Raw genomic sequence first — 21,715 nt, 5'->3', positions numbered from 1 at the left:
GTGGGTTGGAAACGTAGCGGAAGAGTTTGTTCGGTGCAAAGAAGGAATTTGCCTTGGGAGAGCTGTGAAGATGCACCCCCATCAACCCCAAGTGAGGGGAGAAGGCCCTTCCACATCTGGGAGGTCATCTTAGCATCAGGAGGACAACGTGATGGCCCAATAATTAAGAGAAAGAACCTATTTCCAGTAGCAGGGGTATTTGCCGAAGAACATGATTCCTCCCAAAAGCTTCTGGCTGACTCACCTCCCACTCAGCTGCTTTCTCAGGCTTTAATCGAATTTCGTACTGAAGTGTGAGCCAACCAGATCTTACATCAACCTGTGTGGGTGGAAGCCATTTTATCCACAGATATGGCTTTTGGTCTTCGGGATGTTTTATTTTCAAAGTCAGGTTCATAGGAGGGTCTGGTTCAACTGAAAATAAGAAAGAAACCCTATGTTTATGGAAAGTGATATTTGAACACAGAACTATATGACTTACCATTTCATTCCACCATGGTTATAAGACACGTTGTATTTGATGTTGGGTGCTGGTCAGCAGACTTGGGACCAGGTTGAAACATGAGAGATTAGATGCACAGGGTGCCAAGTTTAAGGAGGCATTAATGGCCGGCAAGGACATGAAAGAACTTCAATGTCATTGGTCATTTGGGAAATGCAAATCAAAATCACAATGAGATATCATTTCACACCCACTGGGGTGGTTGAAATCCAAAAACTTATAAATAACAAGTGAAAATGTTGGAGAAATAGAAATTCTTATACATTGCTGGTGGGAATGTAAAATGGTGCAGATACAATGGGAAAAAGTCTGGAAGTTACTCAAAAGGTTAAACATAAAATTACCGTATCGGCCATCAATTTCATGCCCTAGCCAACATACCCAAATGAAATGAAGGCAGGTGTTCAAACAAAAACTCGTACATGAATGTTCATAGCAGTACTATTCACAATAGCCAATAGGTGTGAACAACCCGAATGTCCATCAGTGGACGGATAAGCAATATCCATAGAATGAAACGTTATTCAGCCCTAAAGAGGAAGGAACTAAGTACTGATACATGCTATAATGTGGATGAGTCTTGAGAACGTTACACTAAGTGAAAGAAGCCAGATACAAAAGCCATATGCTGTATGATTCTCTCTATATAAGAAATCCAGAATAGGTAAATTTGTAGAGATAGAATGCAGATCAGTGGGGCTGGGGTAAAAAGGATATCTGGGGTAACTATTTAATGGGTATGAAGTTTCCGTTTGGGGTCGTGAAAGTGTTTTGGAAGTGGTTAGTGGTGATGGTTGCATAACATTGTGAATGAACTAATACCACTAATTGTATACTTTAAAATGGGTAAAATGGTGAATTTTATGTTATGTGTATTTTACCGCAATAGGAACAATTAAGGAGGCACTGACTTTCAGATTCCTTCAAGTACAAGTCTGTGAGTGTCTCCTTAAGAGTAGGGAGCCTAGGGTGCTTGCTTGCCTTATCTTAGTCTATGTCTTGCTGGTCAGTGGCACTTTCTTCATTTAGTACTTTCTCAAGCCACTCTCCACATCAGGTGGCGTAGAGCAATGTTCTTGACATTATAATCTATATTTACCTACAAAATGGATGTTAGAAAATTTACCACTAATCCCGATGCTTCTATGTTACAAAATAAGTACCTAAGAAAGATTATTTTATATGTGCTTATTAAACAGACATCAGTTTTTCAATAAAAGTTTTAAGTTAAACACAACACTGAGAAATACCACCGATAAAAATATTGTACAAAAGTCCATGTAATATGTTCAGGGTGAATTCTTTAAAGTAGTTTCTCAACCTCAGTATTCTTGTACTTTGGATCTTTGTGCTTTGTTGTGGGGCTGTCCTGAGCATCGTGGGATGGTCAGCAGCATCTCTGGTCTCTACCCTTTACATGCCAATAATACCCTCATTCCCCTCCCTGGGCTACGATGAGAAAGAATGTCTCCTGCCATTGGCAAATATCCCATGGGAAGCAGAAGAGCCCCCAGTTGAGAACTGCTGTTTCCCAGGGACACAGCAGTTGCTTATTTTAGAGCTTCTCTTGCTTTCACTGTTTTGTCCTCAAATACTCTTTTGACCTTTGAGGGCAAGGCGATTGAAGAAAGAGCCAGGAAGAAGAAATCATTTGGCATTTAGCATCTTAAAGAGTTCATATCTCAAATAAATTAAATGACTGAAATTCATTTTATCCCTACTTGCCAGTGGGGTTACTAAGATTAAATGCAGTTTCTACCCACATGCTCATTGCAATGATTTGCTAGGGGGAGAAAGTATAAAGTGTGAGTCTGTTGGTGTTAGAAGCTTTTTAAAGGATCAATCACTGATAACAAGTGATGATATGCAAATGAATATTTGAAACCCCTAGCCTAATTTTCTTTGTTGGGTGGATTTAGGTAAATCGGGAAACCTTGTGCAAACTTGAACCTAATTAACTTCTTCCTAGATTATTACCAAAGAAGAGGCATGACCCCAGTCTCAACCAACCCATCTCTTGTGCTAAGATTTCTTTTGTCATCCCTGCTAAACCATACAGGCCAATATAGTGATGCCCAATTGCCCTGCAGCTCAATGCTCATCATGCAAAGCAAGAAGCAGCTCTCAGGTTGACCTTGGTTTGCTTTGCTAATGATGTTTCCAAACACTGTGCTTGTGATCATGGCCTTCAGCCTGCTGTTCAAGCAGCACTCCTACCCCCTCTCCCAATTCTTTATTTTTAAAAGAAGAGTTCTGGTTGCTAAGAAGTATATGTCCACTGAGAATTAAATTTGGACAAAACCGCTGGAGCTAGTCCTGTGGGTATAGAAGCAGATGGACGGCTTCTAGGAGCTGCTAGTCTGTGGAACAGCTCTGTCCTGCAGGGAGGAGAGAAAAGAAATCCCAGCTTGCCAAGGGGGAAAGAGGCATGGTTGTAGGAGGAGGGCTGGAGGGAGGGATGGATAAGAGAATTACAAATAGAACATTCCTGTTGGGTGAAAGGGGGTGGGAAGAAAATGTCAAAGGAAAACATAGAAACACAAGGACTGCAATGTCAGTCTTACTGTCATGAATGAGTCAATAAAAAAATTGGTTTAAAATACTCAACTGATGAGGATATTGTGAATTTTCTCATCCTTCTTTTGGGTAATTCATCCATAAGCCAAGAAGACTCAAACTGAGTTTGATTATCAGTGCATCCATAACAGAGTAACAAATTCCTCACCCATTGCCCTTCGCCTTACCTACATAAGTCACGTCCACATAATGTGGATCCGAGATACTGCTTCCCATCTGGTTTGTGGCATTTACTGTGAGGATGTACACTGTCCAAATGGAGGTGTGCTTCTTGCCAAAGTAACAGGAGTTGGGGCCACTGGTTTTATAGTCTGGACATTCATAGGTGACTGAATCTCTGCAACAAATTATATATTAGGAGTGAGTAACAAAGTAGTAAAAAGAGTCCAGATTTTCCTTAATAGATCAATACCACTGGACTTTGGGAATTAGAGCTGAAGAACAGCACCCTGAAGCTTCTGTGCCTTGCCCATGTCACTGGGAGTGAGACAGGGAAGAGAATGCTGGGTAAGGGGGCGGAAGTGTCACTTTAGAGCCTTAATAACTCGGCTTCTCATCAACCCTTCCTTTCTATAGTTTTCTGTGGGCTTTGTGACATATGACCCCTGCCAATAAACACTTAAACTTTCAATAGCCAAGGCATCATCACATCCCAGTGCTGCCAGTGAGTGGGTCATCTCAGGAAACAAGGACCTTCCCCTGCCCATAAGCACCGAGGGGCTAGGCACAATGCACATTTATTACATGTATATGGGGTCTGTCCAGAAAACGTCTGCCCATTGTTAATATAACAAGAATGGTTTGTGTGACATTGTTGTAACCTGGCAGTCAAGGAGAGAGGACTGGGATGCACATGCGTGAACAATGACGACTTCATTGTACTAGTCACTGGGGGCAGTAGATGCCATTGGGTGAGCATTTGTACTGTGTGGCTGTTGCATTCAAAATGACTGAGCAAGTAGAGCAATGAATCTGCATCAGATTTTTCATTAAGCTTGGACATTTCTCTGTGGGAACTATCTGGATAATTCAGAAGGCCACAGCTATGGGCAACTGGTGATTGGCAGCTTCATCACGACAACACACCTGCTCATGCATCACATCTCATGAAGAGATTTTTGGAGAAATGTCAAATCACCCAGGTGACTCAACCCAGCCTATAGCCCAGATTTGGCATACTGCAACTTCTGGATTTTCCCAAAACTAAAATCACTTTTAAGAGAGAAGAGATTTCAGACTGTTGCTGAGATTCAGGAAAATACAATGGGGCAGCTGAGGGTGACCGGGAGAACATGTGAGGTCCCAAGGTGCCTGCTTTAAAGGGGACTGAGGTGTCCTTGTCCTATGTTCTTGTATCCTCTTTTTCAGTAAATGTATTTTCCATAGTCCATGGTTGGATACTTTCTGGACAGACCTAGTATGACTTGCATCTTATTTTAAAAAAATTAAAGAAAATAAAAACTGATGTTAACCTATCTCTGATGGCACTAGGTCAGCAACAGAGAGCTGTGACTGTGAGGAAAGAAATTTCGGACCCAAGTGGCTCATCAGTCCACTCTCATTAGTCTTGGAGGCCTCAATGCACGACACACCACACAGGTGTGGAGGAGTACTCCATTTGGGCTGCCAGCTCCTGAAATCTGTCTACTTGACACCCTTTGGGTGCCAGAAGGGCTGAGAGCTTTGTGTACAGCGAAGCGCAGGCAGGCCCCGGGCAGTGGACCAGCTGTGGTCACGAGCAAACGTTTCCTTCATGGAGGAAGGAGACAGATCTCCCTGAATTTCCAGGACAGTCTCACTGAAGTGTTTACAAAATCCTCACCCAGAGATGACCTCTTTCAGTCCGCACTGCAACCTTGGCTCCAAATATGCCCTCTGGGAGATCACGGATTAGCAGTTTTCTAAGGAAAATCGTCACCTTCCTTTCCTTATAAGGCTCTTTAGTTTCTTGGACATGAAACAAGTTTGAAAAGTTAATGTTGTCATGGTCATCAAGGATTCCATCATAGTCCTTTGGTGTTACAGAAGTAATTATGACTAAAAAATTATAAATAGCACAGGCTTTACAGATAAGCATCTCAAGTTAACTAACACGTCGTGAACACTTAGATGTGACCTTGGGCTGCGGCCTGTTTGGGAGAGGCAATAATAGGAAACATTGCTACAGTAGCCTCCCCTTATCTACGGGGGATACGGTCTAAGACCTGGAGTAGATCCCTGAAACCATGGGTAGTGCTGAACCCTACATATACTATGTTTTTGCCTATACATACCTATGTATAAAATTTCATTTATAAATAAGGCACAGTAAGAGAGTAACAACAATAACATAATAAAATGGAACAATTATAACAATATACTGTAATAAAAGTTATGCGAATGTGATTTCTCTCTCTCAACATCTTAATGCACTGTCTTCAGCCTTCTTCTAGTGATGGTGTGAGATGGTACAGTGCTGATTGATGAGATGAAGCCAGGTGAGTGTCACAGGCATTGGGACACAGCATGAGGCTGTTATAAGGGTGACTTGAACACACAAGCACTTTGGCACTTAGACAGTCATCGATCTGATAACCAGCTATTAAGTGACTAACCAGTGGGTAGCTAGACAGTGTGGATACGCTAGACAAAGGGATGATTCATGTCCCAGGTGGGATGAAGCAGGACAGTGTGAAATTTCATCACATGACTCAGAATGGCACACCATTTAAAACTTATGAACTGTTTATTCCTGGAATTTTCCATTCAATATTTTTGGACTGTGGATGATGGCAGGCAACTAAAACCATGAAAGCAAAACTGTAGATAAGGGGGACACTGTATGTCGTATGTTGTGAGGAGACAGATGAGCTGATGCACACTGAGAGAGCCCTTCAAAGACATTAATAGGAGAATGCGGACGTGGATGTTTGAGTCTGTTCCCACGGATGTGTGAACCTCATTAGTGTCAACCCAGGGAAGTGTGGGAATTCTGACTCAGACGCAGTATTGCTTTGGCCTGGAGAGTGAACACACTCACCCTTCCTTGTGGTAGGTCAGTGTGTAGTTGGTCGGAAGTCCTCCGTCTGGCCCAGGCTTCCACCAGCACGAGAATGTTTCCTTTTCAGTAGAGCGACACTTAGAGATCTCCGGTTTTCCAGGCAGTGACTGTCCTAGAGAAAGCCAGAAGTCACTAGAATCAGTCTTAAGGTCCATTTGATCATTTTCCTGGTGTCCAAAGCAGATGGATGGGCCCATGCCGATGATGAGGTCTTGGGATGAGTAGGCCTAGGGGTGGGGTACTCAGAAATGCCAAAGTGTCAGTGTCTAGCGAGCCTCCTCTGTGGGCTGTCCCAGTGTTGGTAGGATGGACAGAGAGAGGGGAGGATGGGAGGACTCTGAGGGGTGGCAATGGTGGTGGTGTGTGTGTGTGTTTATACTGTGAGATGCAGATAGCACCCACCTATGATCAAGTGACACACTGTAAAATTCCAACAAGAGTGAGCGTCACGAGCACAATGAACTGTAATCCCACGGAGTCTGTAGAGATGATACTTCCCACAGCATGTGGGTGATGGTAAAATGAATCCCCCCTGTGCTGATACCATGCTCTCAGGCTCTTCCCCATTCTGCTCCCTAATCCACTCCTTTTTGCCAGTCCCACATAGTCAACCCAATCTCTGATCTTGTGTGTCATTGCATCACTGACGCTGCTGCTCCTCCTCTCCCTTATCCTTCCCTTTCCTTCCTCTTCTCTTCTTGTTCCCTTAATTTTCTTCAGCTTTGACTTGTGATCCAGTCTCACAGTACCTCTCTGCATTTCTGAACCTTGGTGTTTAGCGTCTTTCTTTTTTACATTTCCACTCCTCTCCTTGGGTTTTTGTGTGGTGAGGGGTGAAGGGCTTCCTTCCTTTTTTGGGGGGGTGGGCAGGAAAATATGGTAAGAAGGGAGGGACTGGGTAGCTGGTCTCCTGGTTACGAGCTGCCATGATTATCTAAGATTTGTATCCAATCCCAGCTGGAAGCTGGAAGGTCTGGAAGAGGTGTTATGGGAAATGCAATGTCAAGGGGATGGAGTGTTTTAGTTGCCTCATTCCCAAAGTTCTTGGTGAGCTGGCTCCCTCTTTTCTTCCTTAGCTGTCAGGTCCAAGGAGGGAATGCGTGACCCTGAGAGTTTGCCCTGGTGCTGGGCTAGGGAGCCTTGCCTTTCCTCAGGACTCCAGTCTGTCCTCCTTAGCATTGAGCTGGATGCTCGAGGCCTTATTCATTCTGGAGTCAGGAGCAGAGAGGAGAGCTGTTGAGTGTTGGTCTTAGCAGCTCCGGGGGTTCTCTCTCTTTCCCCTCACACTTGTCTCTCCACCTCTCACACTGGCCCCTGGGCCAGACTCCTAACTGAGCAGCAGATCAAAAAGCTGGGAAGACGGGGCACTAGGCAACACTGGTCAGAAAGGATTTAATGAATGGTCTGATGTAGTGGTGCAGGCTGGGGCCAAGGACACCAGGCTGGTCACGTCTGCTGAGCTGCCTGGCCAGCCCAGGGCTCACTCTGCCCATCTTTGTGGCATTGGTCATCCTCTAGAGGGAATGTCTTTCGGATAATTTCATGGGTTTTATCATGGATGGGGAGGAGTATGTGAAGTAGAAAGAACATTAAAAAAATCACAAACTCTATGGCTCAGTGATGAGTGTACTCAGAGGCCAGTGAGGACAATCGTTGATTATTGGAGTGCTTAACAACTCCCTGTGGATCACGCTGATCTCTGCTTCCCTTTCTCTCTCTCTCCGAAAGCTTCTCTTTTTCACATTTCACTGCCTATGAGAGGAATCTCTAGGAAACTCAGTAGAGGACAGGAAAGTTGTGAAATGCCAGTTAGGCAAATGTTCCTTTCACCCACTTTGGAGGAGACAGTTAAAGTTAATGGACCGTCTCACTGTCCCCATAAAGTGGACACAGACACAGGGACAGCCACATAGGGGCCATACACACAGGTCCTCAAAGGGCCCACATACCCACACCGTGCATAGAAACATACTTAAGTGCGTGCTCAGAGTACACGCTGGTACACATTCAGAAATATACACATGCAGAGAGGAACGCACAGAGAGGGATACGTGCACAGGGACATGCAGAGAAGCATTTGCAATCGGGCACATGCGGAAAAGTGAATATACACCCAGGTATATCCAAAAGTAAACCCCCTCAGAAATACAAAGAGCAGACGTATAGAAACGGACACACAGGTGCACAGTCTCCTGCAGCTGTGAACTTCCTTTCTCCCATTAGCACAGATAATAGAGTTGGCTGGGCCAGTTTATCACCATGCCAATACAATCCCTCATATCGCCTTGCAGTTTTAGATCAAAGGTTTTTCACCTACATGATTTCATTTGAGGTGGAGGAAACGTCACTCCCCTCACTTTGAACACGTGGAAACCCACAAAGATTAGATAATTGGCTGTCGGTACAAGGCTAGTAACTAACAAAACCTGGACTGAAGCTCTGGTCTTGCTGTTTGCTGCCTCACTCACTCCCAGAATGAGGATGGGAGTCAGGGCACAGTGACGAGATTTTGCATTCCTTGTTTGCATTAATTTCTGCATTAATTTTTAGTGCCAAATATATTGCAAAACAACTGCATAGCAGCCAATGACACGAACATCTTCATTTGTCATAACTGAGGACTGTGAGGGACTCTCCACCGTCTCAGTAAACACCCCAGGGAGTTGAAGGGTGCAGGACATCCCCTTACTTACCTTTCAGAAGATTGATGCTGAGAAAAAGTAGAAAAATGGAAATTAATGTGTGTGTCACATTTTCCTTCATGTTGGCTCCCTTCTCTTTCTGCAGGAAATCAGTGGCTCACTGGAAGAGAAGGCACCAGGCAACGTTTTTGAAATGACAGTTTGTCAGGTACATGCACCACTTTATTCTGGGCTCTTGCAAAGGATTCTTGCTCCCTGCTTTATGTGAATGACAACCCAGGAGGGAAGGAATGGAGGAGAATGTAACATGGTCGGATGGCTTGGTGCAGAAGCACCGATGCACACAGGCTGGGAAAAACTCCACCACCAGAGGTCATCAGGTGACAACATTCAAGGCTGGCTCCTTTGTACACACCCCAAAGAAAAATTGGTTTCTTTCATCTAGAAGTCACCTGATGATATGTCACCTGTTTTATGTGACATAGACTGTATGCCCTACCAGAGAACTGTTCTGGGAGGGCTTTGACCTACCAGCCAAAAGTATGTGTGGCTGGGAAGTCAGTATCCTCAGTACAACCCCTTAGTGCTGCACAAAGTTAGGGGGCCTTCCTCTGGAGGTTCAGGTGAGTAGGTTCTGGAAATCTGCTTGGCTACAGTCATGGCCGTGAACTACATAGTGACCCTGAGCGAACCTCCATGTGATTTCTCTCTCCCCTTTGGAAAAGTTCCATAAACAAGAAATGACAAACCTTGGTAATAATTCAAGTCCCTTGGGTTTGGAGTGTTAAGTAAAATTTGAACTTGCAAGGTTGAGAGTTTTGAGCAATTTATTATTAATATTATTTTTACCCTTGGAACAAGTTTCAAAGCCTCTGAATGTCCTTCTATGAAAAAAGGATTTTTAAAGACATTTGAAAACAGCTCATCAACAGATTTGATGAACAAAATGTAAATGTTAGAGAACACATGGTAGACATTTTCCTTTCCTTTTTTTTTTTTTTTTTTTTTTAAATTAAGGGAAGAATATCCAGGGGCAAAGCTGCTCATCTCGAGATGTTTGAAATGACTGATATCTGACGAGTCCCCAAAGCTCCACCCTGGCCCATTCCGGCCAGTCAGAGGGCAGTTCCCCATCGGCCAGTTGGACACCACTTACTGGGCTTCACGGAGGCTTTGTCCACCTACACCTGTCCCTCTGAGATGCTCTCAGAAATACAAGTCTTAGTGACAAGAGAGGCTTAGGGCACGTAGGTATCATCAAGTGACTCTCTTATACTGGGGTCCTGGGAGGTAGCCAGTATGCTCTTCTTTGGGGACCTTCTAGTCACTCTCTGAGGACTCCTTCCCAATGCCCTTCCCAATTATACATTCTAAATACATATTTTTAAATCCTCACCTGAGGATTTAAATCCTCTAAAGTGGGTGATTTTATAGAGAGGGGAAGGGAGAAAGAGCAAGAGAGAAACATTGATCTGTTGCCTCCTCTACGCACCCTGAGCCTGACCAAACCTAGGTATGTGCTCTGACCAGGAACCAAACCTGCAAACTTTTGGTGCATGGGACAACGCTCCAACCCATTGTGCCACCCAACCAGGGGCCATATTGTACCTTCTGAACTGCCTGGTCCGTCTAACTCCTCAGGATCATCTATTTAAATCAAGTTGTTAAAGACTCATATTGGGTTTAAAACCATGCCTATTACATGTGGAGCACTTACGATGGGCCAAACACTGTGCTAAATACCTGAATTAGTTAAGCTTCATTCAGCCCTCACCGCAGCCCTACCAGCAGCACAGGTTACTACCAGCCCCTTTTACCAGATGAGGAAACTGAAGTACAGAGCAGATCAGTAAATGGTCAGTCGCATGTCACTGGGAGACAGAAGTCTGGCAAATCTGAGCACCATTGAGGGATCATCCCCATCGGCCGACCTGCAGACCGTCTGGGAAACAACCGAGCCAACAGCAGCAGGCCCACGGTGAGCGACACTCGGAGCCTCAGGCAGCAGGCACGGAGTCAGGAGGGCGGGGCTCAGAGCCGTGGCCTCGGGTACCGCCCGGCCTGTTCCCCAGCATCTCAAACCCCTGACTGCCACGGATCCAGCTTCCTGAGGTCTGTGCAGCCCCGGAAAATGTCTTTGTCCTGGAGATCTCGGCCTGGCCTGGCGATGGAAATTCCATGCCCTGGCTGAAGAAGTTCTACAATGTCTTTTTATTGAGAGTTCCCTGCTCCTCTGGGCCTTGCATCAAAACGCTTGTGAGCAACAGGCTATCCTGTATACATCGCCCCTTTTGGCCAAGGTCAGACTTCTCTGCCAAATCACGGCTCCACTTGTTCTGCAAAAGAGATTCCTGGATGGGGAGCGGGGAGGGGGCAGCAAGAGCAGCTACTGTCATGCATCTACTTCCAGTGCACTGACCCAGGCTCAAAGTAATTCCCCTGAACGAAATTTTCCTATAAAAGTGCTTTCAGAAAATAACTTGTGGACTGAAAAAGAACCACTTCCCTGGGATTTCCCAAGATAGCCTACAATTTGGTTGTTAGCCACAGGCACTTTCTGATGCTGTGAAACCCCCGTGCCGGGGAATTAAACATACGCACAGCGGTGCCATTATTGTGTTTGAATAATGATTTTCCAACTCATTCCACATCTTACTCGTCCCTACACCTTCAGAGAGAAAGATAATCACAACTGCTCACTCCCAGGGAGCTATGCTGATCGTGAACCCTAATCACACCTTGTGGCTTTTCCCAGCACCAGGCACGCCTCGCGCTGTCACTGTTTTTCATGGCTGGGGATAAATTGTCTTTCTGAGTCCACTCCCCAATTGCAAGCAGGCTCTTGATCAAGATTACTCACCCCAATTGGGGCTGGAATGCCTAAAGAAGCTCCATAGACTGCTTTTAGTTAAGGCTCTAGTGGCGAATGGCTCCAACTATTTGGAATCCTATTAGGAAAAAGTCAGCCCCACCTCTGCCCGAGGACAAGTATCTTGGCCTCACGCCTCCCTGGGTGTGGCTGTGGTTGGGAAGTGGAAGGCTTGGTACCAAAGAGCAGGTCTGTTGCAAGTCAGCAGCCCCCACACCTTGCCCATGCCCAGCTGCTGAATCCTCAAAGACCCCCCATCACTTCTACATAAAATGACCATTACATCAGAGCCCAGCAGTTTAGTCAGAACATCATGCCTGAGTGCAAGTTCTTAGAAATGGTATGAAGGCTGATGTGAAATGCCCACCTTGGATTCCAGACACCCTCTGACCCTTCTCTCCCATAACCCCAGAGATCCTGTTACAGAGTGGGGCCCCCAAAATTCCCCAGAGCCTGCAGGAATGGAGGCAGCTTTCAAGACACCTTTGCATATCTATGGCTGGTAGCTAGTGTCTAAGTTATGCAAATGGTTTTGGTTCTTCCAAGGCCCCAAGGAGATGGGAGAGGTTTTGACCATAGAATGGTGAAGAAAGAGAATACGTATGGGACTTGTGCAAGGTTCTGTGAATGGTCAGAACCAGTTACCCTGCCCACTGTGTCACAAGTCACGGTCAGGGATTTAAAATTAAGGCGGCAGCTATTTTGCAGTGAGGGAAATAACCACGCGGTTTGCAAGGAGGTAGAAAGGGAGCAACGTGGTTTTAGAAGGAAAGAGATCCATGCGGCTTTGAAAGGGCAGAGAGAACCACGCGTGATCCAGTGAAACACGGCACAGGCTTTCCTGGACTGTTATACGGAGGCTGATGACATTGTACCCCAGATCCTGAAGGAGAGAGATGACAGATAAGGGATGGGGAACTCATGGGAATGGTTTTGGCTTCTAACCTTCTGGGGAGCAAGGGAAGTGCTGGGTGCCGTGGGAGAGCAGGGCTCTGAGCTGAAGTGCTCCCAGCCTCCACAGGTTGGAATATTGTAAATAAAGACCTGTTTTCTTCAATACTAGTTGTTGGGTTTTACACCAAGGCGCCACATGAAAGAACCTCCTTTCACCTGGTACCAATCCCACCAAAGGAAGAACTTCTGGAAGACTCTGTGCTCTGTGAAGACTCATCTTACAGGAGGGAAGCATGCTCAGCCTGGTGATGGCTGCATGCTATAAGAAGCAAACGATTAGCAGAGATAACTTTGTTGTTTACTCATTGTCCTATAATTCTATTAGTTCTGTCTGCTCTCACATCTGGCTTACCTCTCTGTCAAGCAGAATACGCTCAGCCTCATCTTACGTGCACGGGAATGCAGACGTACCAATCACAGCAGCATGGATGAATCCCTCCTCTCACCCCACAACCTAGAGCAACGGGAATAAATGCCCCTGCCTATACCCAATCGGAAAAAAAAATCACCTGGCCGTTTAAAAAGAAGATTGTGGTGGTGTCCCCTTCTGCCCCACAGGAGATCCTTTGTTGGAATTGGGAGTGACTGCAGCCAAATGAGAGAAGAGAAAGAGTAGGAAGGGTCAACCGTAAGGTCAGCCAGAGTGACATCTGGGGAGAAGGTGGCCTGAGCCAGGCCTAAGTAATAAGTAATCTTTTCTTTATTTATTTGTAGGTCTCGCTGGGATAGCTAAATCTGCTTGAACACTCATTTACTCACTCATCAAATATTTATCCCCCTCACCTCTTCCAGGCCATTGCTCAAACGTCACTGTAGCAGCGTGCCTTCATTGACCACCATCTTCAAAGTCAATCCATCTCCAGCACTGCTCCATATTCTCAGTCCCCTGTCCCACTTAACTGCCCTTGTAATACTTGTCATCCTCTGACCTAGGATACTTTTTCCTTATTTATTTGTTGATAGTGTGTCTCCTTCCACTAGGCTTTAAGCTCCATGAGAGAAGAGGTTATGCAAGACCGTGCCTAGGACAGTGACCTACATCCTAATGATATCATAATGTTCAGTTTTGTGTATGTTTTGAAAAACATACTTGTCATGTCTTGATGAAATAATGTCTGCCCGTTCCAGAAGCTATTGATTTCCTTGTTCCCCTAAAATCACAGAGTATCAGCAACCAGCTGATCAACAATGCTAGAATCCTCCCATTTCTCCTTTCATAGTGTTTAAAAAGGAGGATTTTAGAGTGATATTATCTGGGTTGCAATCCTGTTTATGCCACTTACTAGATGTGTAATCACAGACAAATTACTTAGCTTCTCTGTGCCTTAGTTTCCTCATCTGTAAAATGGGAATAATGTTATGGACCAACCTCACAGATCTGTGATGAGAGGTAAATGAGTCAGTATTTATAATGAGCTTAAAAAAGTGCTTATCCTATAATGAAGCCTATACAAATGTTTGCTAAAAACCCTCTGTTTCCCCATTGGTGACTGCTTCTCCCTCCTGGCTCTCTCCAACCCAGGACTTTCCACAGCAGAAGGAGAGAGGTAAAGTGGCTTCCTTGCAATGAGAAATGTTGCATTTAGAATTACAGTGGAAGAGGTAGGGGTATGAGCTGACTGGATTATTGTTCCCACCTATTTGCTCTCTCCCAGACATAAAATTGCATATCCCCATCTGTTGTCGTTGGACATACTCATGCATCCTATGGGAGGAGGACACACCCTACTGAATGACTTTGGACTTGGCTGTGTGAAAAGGTTTGGTCAATGAAATGTGACTGTTTTGGCTGCGATCATTCAGAAGCCTTAAGTATAGGTGCATGGATTGGCTTAGGCTTTCTTGCCCCTGTTCTCCACATGCACTCACAATGTTTCAGAGAGTGGCTACTCCCTCAGTCTGGATTCTAGAATGAGAAGACAGGTGGAACCCAGATGAGCCCAGCCATTAGCAGCAGAGCCACAGCCAATCTGCAGCTGACTCGCCATCTTTATGCAACGTGAGCAAAAGGTGAATGTTGTAAGCCACGGAGATAGCACTGCAAACTGACTAATACAAGGCAAGAGTAGTATAGTAGGAAGGGAACATATGTTTTGCAAGACTGTTCAAACAAGACTATTTTTTTCACAGAGGGAGCTCTGTCTGTTATCTATATGTGTGTGAGTGAGTGTGCTGCTCATTCATGCAAATCCCGCCCCCCCAACAACAACTTTACTTTGCCATAAAAAAATAACTATTGTCATTGGCTGGAGGAAAATGAAATTGGTCACTTCCTGTGTTAACAAGGATCTTGTGGGTAGACACGTCGCACATTTCACAGCAGACACATGCTAGGCATCTCTGTCATCCCCTCCAAAGTTCTTCCTGTTCAGTTGCCATGCCTTGCTCCTCTGTCTTCCTTCCATACCCTTTTAAAATCCTCTCTAGAATTCCAAGCGATTCTGCTCTCAGGCGCAGCTTGCATGTCACACTGACTAAAAATCCCAGACTGATTTCTAGAGAAATTAAAATTATTTAATAGCCCCCAAAGTATAACCCAATGGGGGACTTAGCTTTTTCATCATGTAGCTCATTAAAGTCTTTACCCCCCTGAATGACTCCCTTTATATACAGGAATACAGTTGCTAGAAAAACGTGATTTCTCAATATTGTTTCAGAAGCAATAGCCGTTCAACCGAAGCCCAGGTACCTCCTCATCCTCAGTTTCAGTTTTCCATCCTTCAGGCAGGAAGTTTTTTGAGTTTCCCAAAAGTGGGGGATGCCCTGCCTTCAGAGCACCCAGGACCTGACACTATCTTAGAACTGATAATGAATCCTGATTTCTCTCTCTTTCTCTACACACCCTCCCAGGCTTACTGATGTCAAGAATCATGTGGATTATTTTTCCTTCTGTATCCCTCATGCTTAATACAAAGATCAATACAAAGCAGGTACTTAATAAATGGTTTTGAATAAATAAAATTTATTGGATATCAGTTACATTTAGAGGGAAGTTGTCAATAATATTATTTTTGAAAGGGCTGTTAAATATTAGAATATGTGGTTTAGAGAGGTATTTCCTGTCTTGGGTTTAAACATTGATGATATCAACATGTGTTTTGATAGAATTTTGAATTTTAAAAGTATTTTCAGAGAAAATATTTTGTTTTATTTTTTTTCCCCCAACCCTGTGAGGTTTCAGGATGGTATCACTGAATTTACAAACACTTCTGGCTGCACAGTGGTAGAGATGGGACTAACACCTTGCTTTGTGACTATAGATTGGTACACTATTTCTAAATATAATATTTATTAAAAGCCTGAAAAATGCAGATGCACTTTGAAGAAAAAAAAATACACTTCTAGAAACTTATTCTAAATAAACAGAGATGTGCAAAAACAAATTCTCTATTAAAAGAATCTCCCAGTGCTATTTATAAAAAGAGAAAATTAGAAAAAAATCTAAAAATCAAATCATAAAGGATTATTGAACTAGATCATAGTATGGGTATACAATGACATATTATTTGATCATTAAAATGATGCAATAAAATTTTAATGATATTGAAACATCTGAGAATGAAAAAAAAAGGGTACAGAAAATAGATGTGTTTGACTTCTATTCTGATATGTGTATCCTCATAAATGCACAGAAGAAAGACTGTAAATATATATATATATATATATATATATATATATATATATATATATATATACATATACCAACGTATTAGCAGTGGTTATCTCTGGGAGAGTGATTCTAAAATAAAAATTATTATTTTTGGGTCAAGATGGAAGCATAGGTAAACATAGCTTACCTCCTCACACAACCACATCAAAATTACAACTAAACTACAGAACAACCATTATTCATAACCTCCAGAAATCAAGCTGAATGGAAATCCTAGAACTATGGAATTAAAGAAGAAACCACACTGAAACTATGGTAGGAGGGAGAGAGAAGCAGAACAGGCTGGTCCCACACCCACGTGTGGTGGATAAAAATTGGTAAGGACATTTGAGGGGCAAGGGGTTCCAGCTCCACATCAGGACCCCTCCCAGTCCAGGGTTGTAGTGCCAGGAAGATAAGTCCCCATAACTTCTGGCTATAAAAACAAGTGGGGATTGAGGCTGTGGAAGACAGAAACTTCAGGAATCCCAGGTAGTTCCTTTTAAAGGACTCCCCCCCCCAGACTTACTTGCACCTCCCTCTCTTTGAGCTCCAGTGTTGGGGAAGCAGCTTGAAAGACACCAGAGGCATAAAATGGGGACTGAAGTGAGAGCTGGGGGGCAGCTTTCTCTTAGACAGGAATGCTGGCAGAGGCCACTGCTCCTCTTCTGAGACCTCCCCTTACAAAGTGGGCAGGGGGGTGCCATATCTGAGATCCCATCAACCTCACTCACTCTGTTTGCCCCACCCTGGTGATTCCTTGAGGTGATGCCCCACCCATCTTTCAGGCTCACCCAAGCTTCAGATTTTCCTAAATCCTCTCAAACATGCAGCATCTGGCTTTAGGGAGTCCTGTACCTCTCTCCAAGTGGCCCCAGACCCAGCACTAGCAGCAACCAGTCTTGGTCCATAGCTTAGCCTCACTTGGACACCAAGCCCAGCATAAGTAGCAGCCATCTAGCCATCTACAGATTATTTTGTAGCTTATGCTAGGTGGCCCCAGACAGAACACAGGTGGTGGCTGACCCTTCTGGGAGGTCCAGAGCCTGCTCACTCAGAGGACAGCTACAGACCATGTCAGTGCACTACCTCCCAACAAACTCCACAAGTGACACACTCAAGGGGTGGACTTAGCGGGCACCAGAACCTGCTGAGTTAAGTCCTGCTCTCTGGAGCATGCCCCTGCACAGCTGATCCTCCACAGTGGTCTGAGGTTAATGGTCAGAAGTCATAGCCAGTCTTCGCAGCTGATCGGCCTGGGTAAATCCCTCCCATTGACCTTCCAAAAGCAATCAAGGCTCAATTATAAGAGGAGGGTGTACACAACCCACATAGTGGATGCATCTCTAGTACCCAGCTTAGGTGATAAAGGAGGCTGTGCCACTGGACTCTACTGGATACCCACTACATTAGGTCACTCTACCAAGCCAGGGAGATATATTATAGCAGCTCTACCTGATACGCAGGAACAAACACAGAGAGGCTGCCAAAATGAGGAGACAAAGAAACAGCCCTAATGGAAGAACAGGACAAAACTCCAGGAAAAGAACTCAACAAAATGGAGATAAGCAACTTAGTAGATGCAGAGCTCAAAACACTGGTTATAAGGATGCTCAAGGAACTTAGGGGAAGAGTAGACGAACTCAGAGAGAACTTAAACAGCATAAAAAATGGACATGGAAACCATAAAAAAAGTTAGAGATGAAGGAAAAATTAACTGAAATAAAGAACAATTTACAGAAAATCAACAGTAGAGTGGATGAAACTGAGAATCAAATCAGCAGTTTAGAATACAAGAAAGCAAAAAACACCCAATCAGAACATCAAGAAGAAAAAAGAATCCTAAAAGATAATAATAATAACAAGGATAGTGAAAGGAGCCTTTGGGACAACTTCAAGTGTACCAACATTCACATTATGGGCGTGTCAGGAGAGAAGAAAGGGCAAGAAATGAAAAACCTATTTGAAAAAATAATAGCAGAAAATTGTCCCAACTTGGTGAAGAAAATAGACATACAAGTCCAAGAAGTGCAGAGAGTCCCCAAAAAGATGAACCCAAAGTGGTACACAGCAAAACACATTGTAATTAAAATGCCAAAGGTTAAAGACAAAGCGAGAATCTTAAAAGCAGCAAGAAAAAAGCCATTAGTTACCTTCAAGGAAGCTGCCATAAGACTGTACACAGAAACTTTGTAGGCCAGAAGGAATTGACAAAAAATATTGAAAGTGATGAAAAGCAAGAACTTACAACCAAGATTATTTTACCCATCAAAACTATCATTTAGAATTGAGGAACAGATAAACAGCTTCCCAGCTAAAGGAGTTCATCACCACCAAACCAGTATCCTACGGAATGTTAAAGGGTCTTCATTAAGAAGAATAAGATAAAAAAATGTCAACAACAAAATGGCAATAAATATGTCTATCAATAATAGAATCTAAAAAACAAAATGAACAAGCAGAACAGAAACAGAATCATAGATACAGAGAATGTTTTAATGGTTGCCAGATGGGAGGGGGGTCAGGAGGGACGGGCAAAAAAAGGTGAAAGGGATAAGAAGTACAAATTGGTTGTTACAAAATCATCATGGGGATGTGAAGTACAGCACAGGGGACACAGTAACAAAAGAACATATATGCATGACCCATAGACATGAACAACGGTGTTGGGATTGTCTGAGGGAGTGGAGGCGGGTCTGGATAGAGGGGACAAAACAATTGGGACAACTTTAATAGCATAAACAATAAAATATAATTTAAATTAAAAATAAAACTATCACATTTAAAATGAAATGAAATATTACTAAAGTATCTAAACAATATAAAAAGTTATAACTTTTATAATTGGGGCAGAAAAAGCCCATAAAATTTTATGACCACAAAAACAATCTCCTAATTAAAAGAGGCCAGTTCACGGCATTAATACATGGAAAAGGTCCCCCCTGGGGTGTAATACAGAAATTGCTTGTTTGTGTTGTAGCAGAATGTTCAGCAGTTGCTGACAGCCAGCCTCCCTGTGTCAATTAGTGCATGTGTGGCTGCGCATGTGCTCCTCCTCTTGGGGAGTAAAGGGTGATTCCAGCAGTTCGTGATGTCCCTCAGCCTGCTCCCTTGTTTTTTGGAATTCCCTCTACTTCTCTGAATTCCATTATTGTGTTCATCTTGGGTTATTTAAAATACTGAGGGGTGACTAGCCATCATTTGCCATTAACCTTCTGACAAGTGGGTGAAAGACAATTTCATGGAAAAACTCCTTTTTCAGAACTTCAAAGAAGGGTGGGGTCATCTTATTTTAAAAAGTTAAAGAAGTTCATAGGGTTGTCTGAGAAGCTGGGCACTTGTTTCACTCTGGATTCTCAGCTCTGTTCATCCCGAGTATGCAAATGAGAGGACCTCGTACAAAGGGTGGTGGGCAGAGGGGGAGCTGGGGGGCTCAGTAGTCTGAGCGTCTCCGCCACATTTTGAAGTCACTACCAGCCTGAAGTCCCTCTCTCTCCCCTCACTTTGCTGCATCTTGTACCAGCACATCCTGTCTCAACCAGATTTAATCATCACCCTTTCTCACTCATGTACAATATGTTCTTTCAAACTTGCTTCTTCATTCAAAACTTCTGGGCTATATATCCAGCCAGATAATTATGTGCCTCTCTCACTGGCTTATATTCACTCTTTTTTTCTTCCTTTTCTTTTATTCAGCTTCCCTCAGAAGCCTTCTCTTAGCAGAAAAGCCAACTGTCCAATAAAAAGATGTAATGGCCGGTGTCCCTAGTTACGCTGGGTCTGAGAAGGGAGCAATGAATACTCCCAGTGAAGTCATTGAGTGACAATGGGGAGGAGGAAGGGAAAACTGGATTCACTCCTTTTTAATGCGTTTTCAGAAAGTGTCAGGATTGGCTTAGCTTGGTGGATGGAAAACCCACCCACCCATCCATCCATCCATCCAGCCATCCATCCATCCATCCATCCTTCAACAAATGTTCACCGAGCTTCTATGAAGCACCAGGCATGGGCAGGGCCCTAGTGTATAGTGTACTAAAACAGTCTTCCTAGTATTTAGTCTGGGGGAGAAGACAGAAGCCAGTAAGACACTTAAATGTAAATGACATAAATATTAAGGAGCTCTGCAGGTGCCATGAGAGCCAACAGTAGGTAGGTCTGACCTTGGCAAGGACGTGGGACTCCCTTGGGAGGTTAGCTTGGGAATGAGGAGAGAAAAGCCCCTCTTTTTCTATTTAGAGCACTGAGTATAACTGAGATGGTTTCCCCAATAACCATGTTCCCCTTTGTGTTTGCTCACAGAGCCCAGTTTTGTCAGCTATCACCTGCCCAGTCCCAGGGGATGAGGAGGTGTCAGTCTAAGGTAACCATAGTAACTTCATTTACTGTTTGTCTATGATTGGTGTAGCCATGGTTATCCCTCCAATTCTGGCCACTGGGACATAACAGAAGTCTTCTGGAGTCACTGGGAAAGATTTTCCTCCTTGGTAAAAAGAGAGATGGGGGAGAAGCCTCTTCCAAATGGAAAGAGTGTGGGTCCATGGTGGTGTTGCGAGTGACGAAATCAAACTTGGAACTGGTTTTCTCAGGATTTCAGTGTGTATTACGTGTCCATTGTTGAAAACACTTATAGCCAGGCAGCTGGCCTTGGGGGATTTCCTCCAAGTTTGGCACAGACAGTTTAGTGGTCAAAATGATGAAAGGGGTGTTTCCAACTCTACTGGCTCAGACATAGAGAAAGGGGGACACTGACTGAGAAGTAACAGGGCGTTGCTGTAAAGGGAAGGAACAAAGTGTGCTGCAAGGAACATTGTTTTATTGGACACACTTAAACATTTTGTTTTTGTCACTAGCCTTACTATTGCTTTATTTATTTGATCGTCTTTTGGTTTTCTTTTCTGTCCCCTGGACAATGGCTGATTTAGTGGTAGAGATCATTAGACGTGAAAGTCCAATAATTGCATATCTGTGTTTTTTATGTGCATGCTATGTCGAAGGAAATAAGGGACTTTGATCTATTTAGCCACACAGGAGTCTCTCTCTATATCGCGGTTCTCTTATTGCAGCCTCACTGCATCGCGGGATTTTTAAAAATATTATATTTAGTTATTTATTGTGGATTTTTTGCTATAAGGTTAATAAGGGACTGGGAATGGTTTATAAGTGTGTGGGAAGGGTTTATAAAGCCTTATAAATATATATGTATATCGTCGTCGTCAGCAGCCGTCCGTCTCGAGAGACGATGGTGTAGCTTCTTAAGAGTCTATCTGCACCGCCGAGAATGGCTGTGCAGTCCGACTCGGGAGTGACACAGTATCTGTCTCCTCCCGTGTTGAATCGACATCTTGCGATGACGCTGAAGCTACAGAGCCTGGGCAGGGTGATATGGAGGGTCTGCTGTTGCCCATGCAGTAGACCCCCCCTCTCTTCGCAGCTGAAGGGTCCAAGGGAAAGACGGAGTCAATACAGCTTGGCTTCAGGTGCG

At 44.0% G+C, this 21,715-nt stretch overlaps 1 protein-coding gene across 1 annotated transcript in view; it reads right to left on the bottom strand.

Moving 5' to 3' along the window:
- PRLR (prolactin receptor) overlaps positions 1-21,715 on the bottom strand; it is a 150,098-nt gene that overhangs the window by 7,411 nt on the left and 120,972 nt on the right. The window contains exons 3-6 of the mRNA XM_090276177.1: positions 8,813-8,921; positions 6,099-6,231; positions 3,247-3,416; positions 245-414 (exon numbers count right to left, since the gene is read on the bottom strand). Of these exons, the coding sequence (XP_090132303.1) occupies positions 245-414; positions 3,247-3,416; positions 6,099-6,231; positions 8,813-8,882 (543 nt within the window). The 5' untranslated portion in view covers positions 8,883-8,921. The remainder of the gene's footprint in view (positions 1-244; positions 415-3,246; positions 3,417-6,098; positions 6,232-8,812; positions 8,922-21,715) is intronic.

The sequence above is a fragment of the Furipterus horrens genome, unplaced genomic scaffold, assembly GCF_987537825.1.
Source record: "Furipterus horrens unplaced genomic scaffold, mFurHor1.1.pri manual_scaffold_5, whole genome shotgun sequence".
In the NCBI taxonomy this organism is placed as follows: domain Eukaryota; kingdom Metazoa; phylum Chordata; class Mammalia; order Chiroptera; family Furipteridae; genus Furipterus; species Furipterus horrens.
Note: the sequence above shows the minus strand (reverse complement) of the source record. Positions and strands in the feature narration are given on the sequence as shown.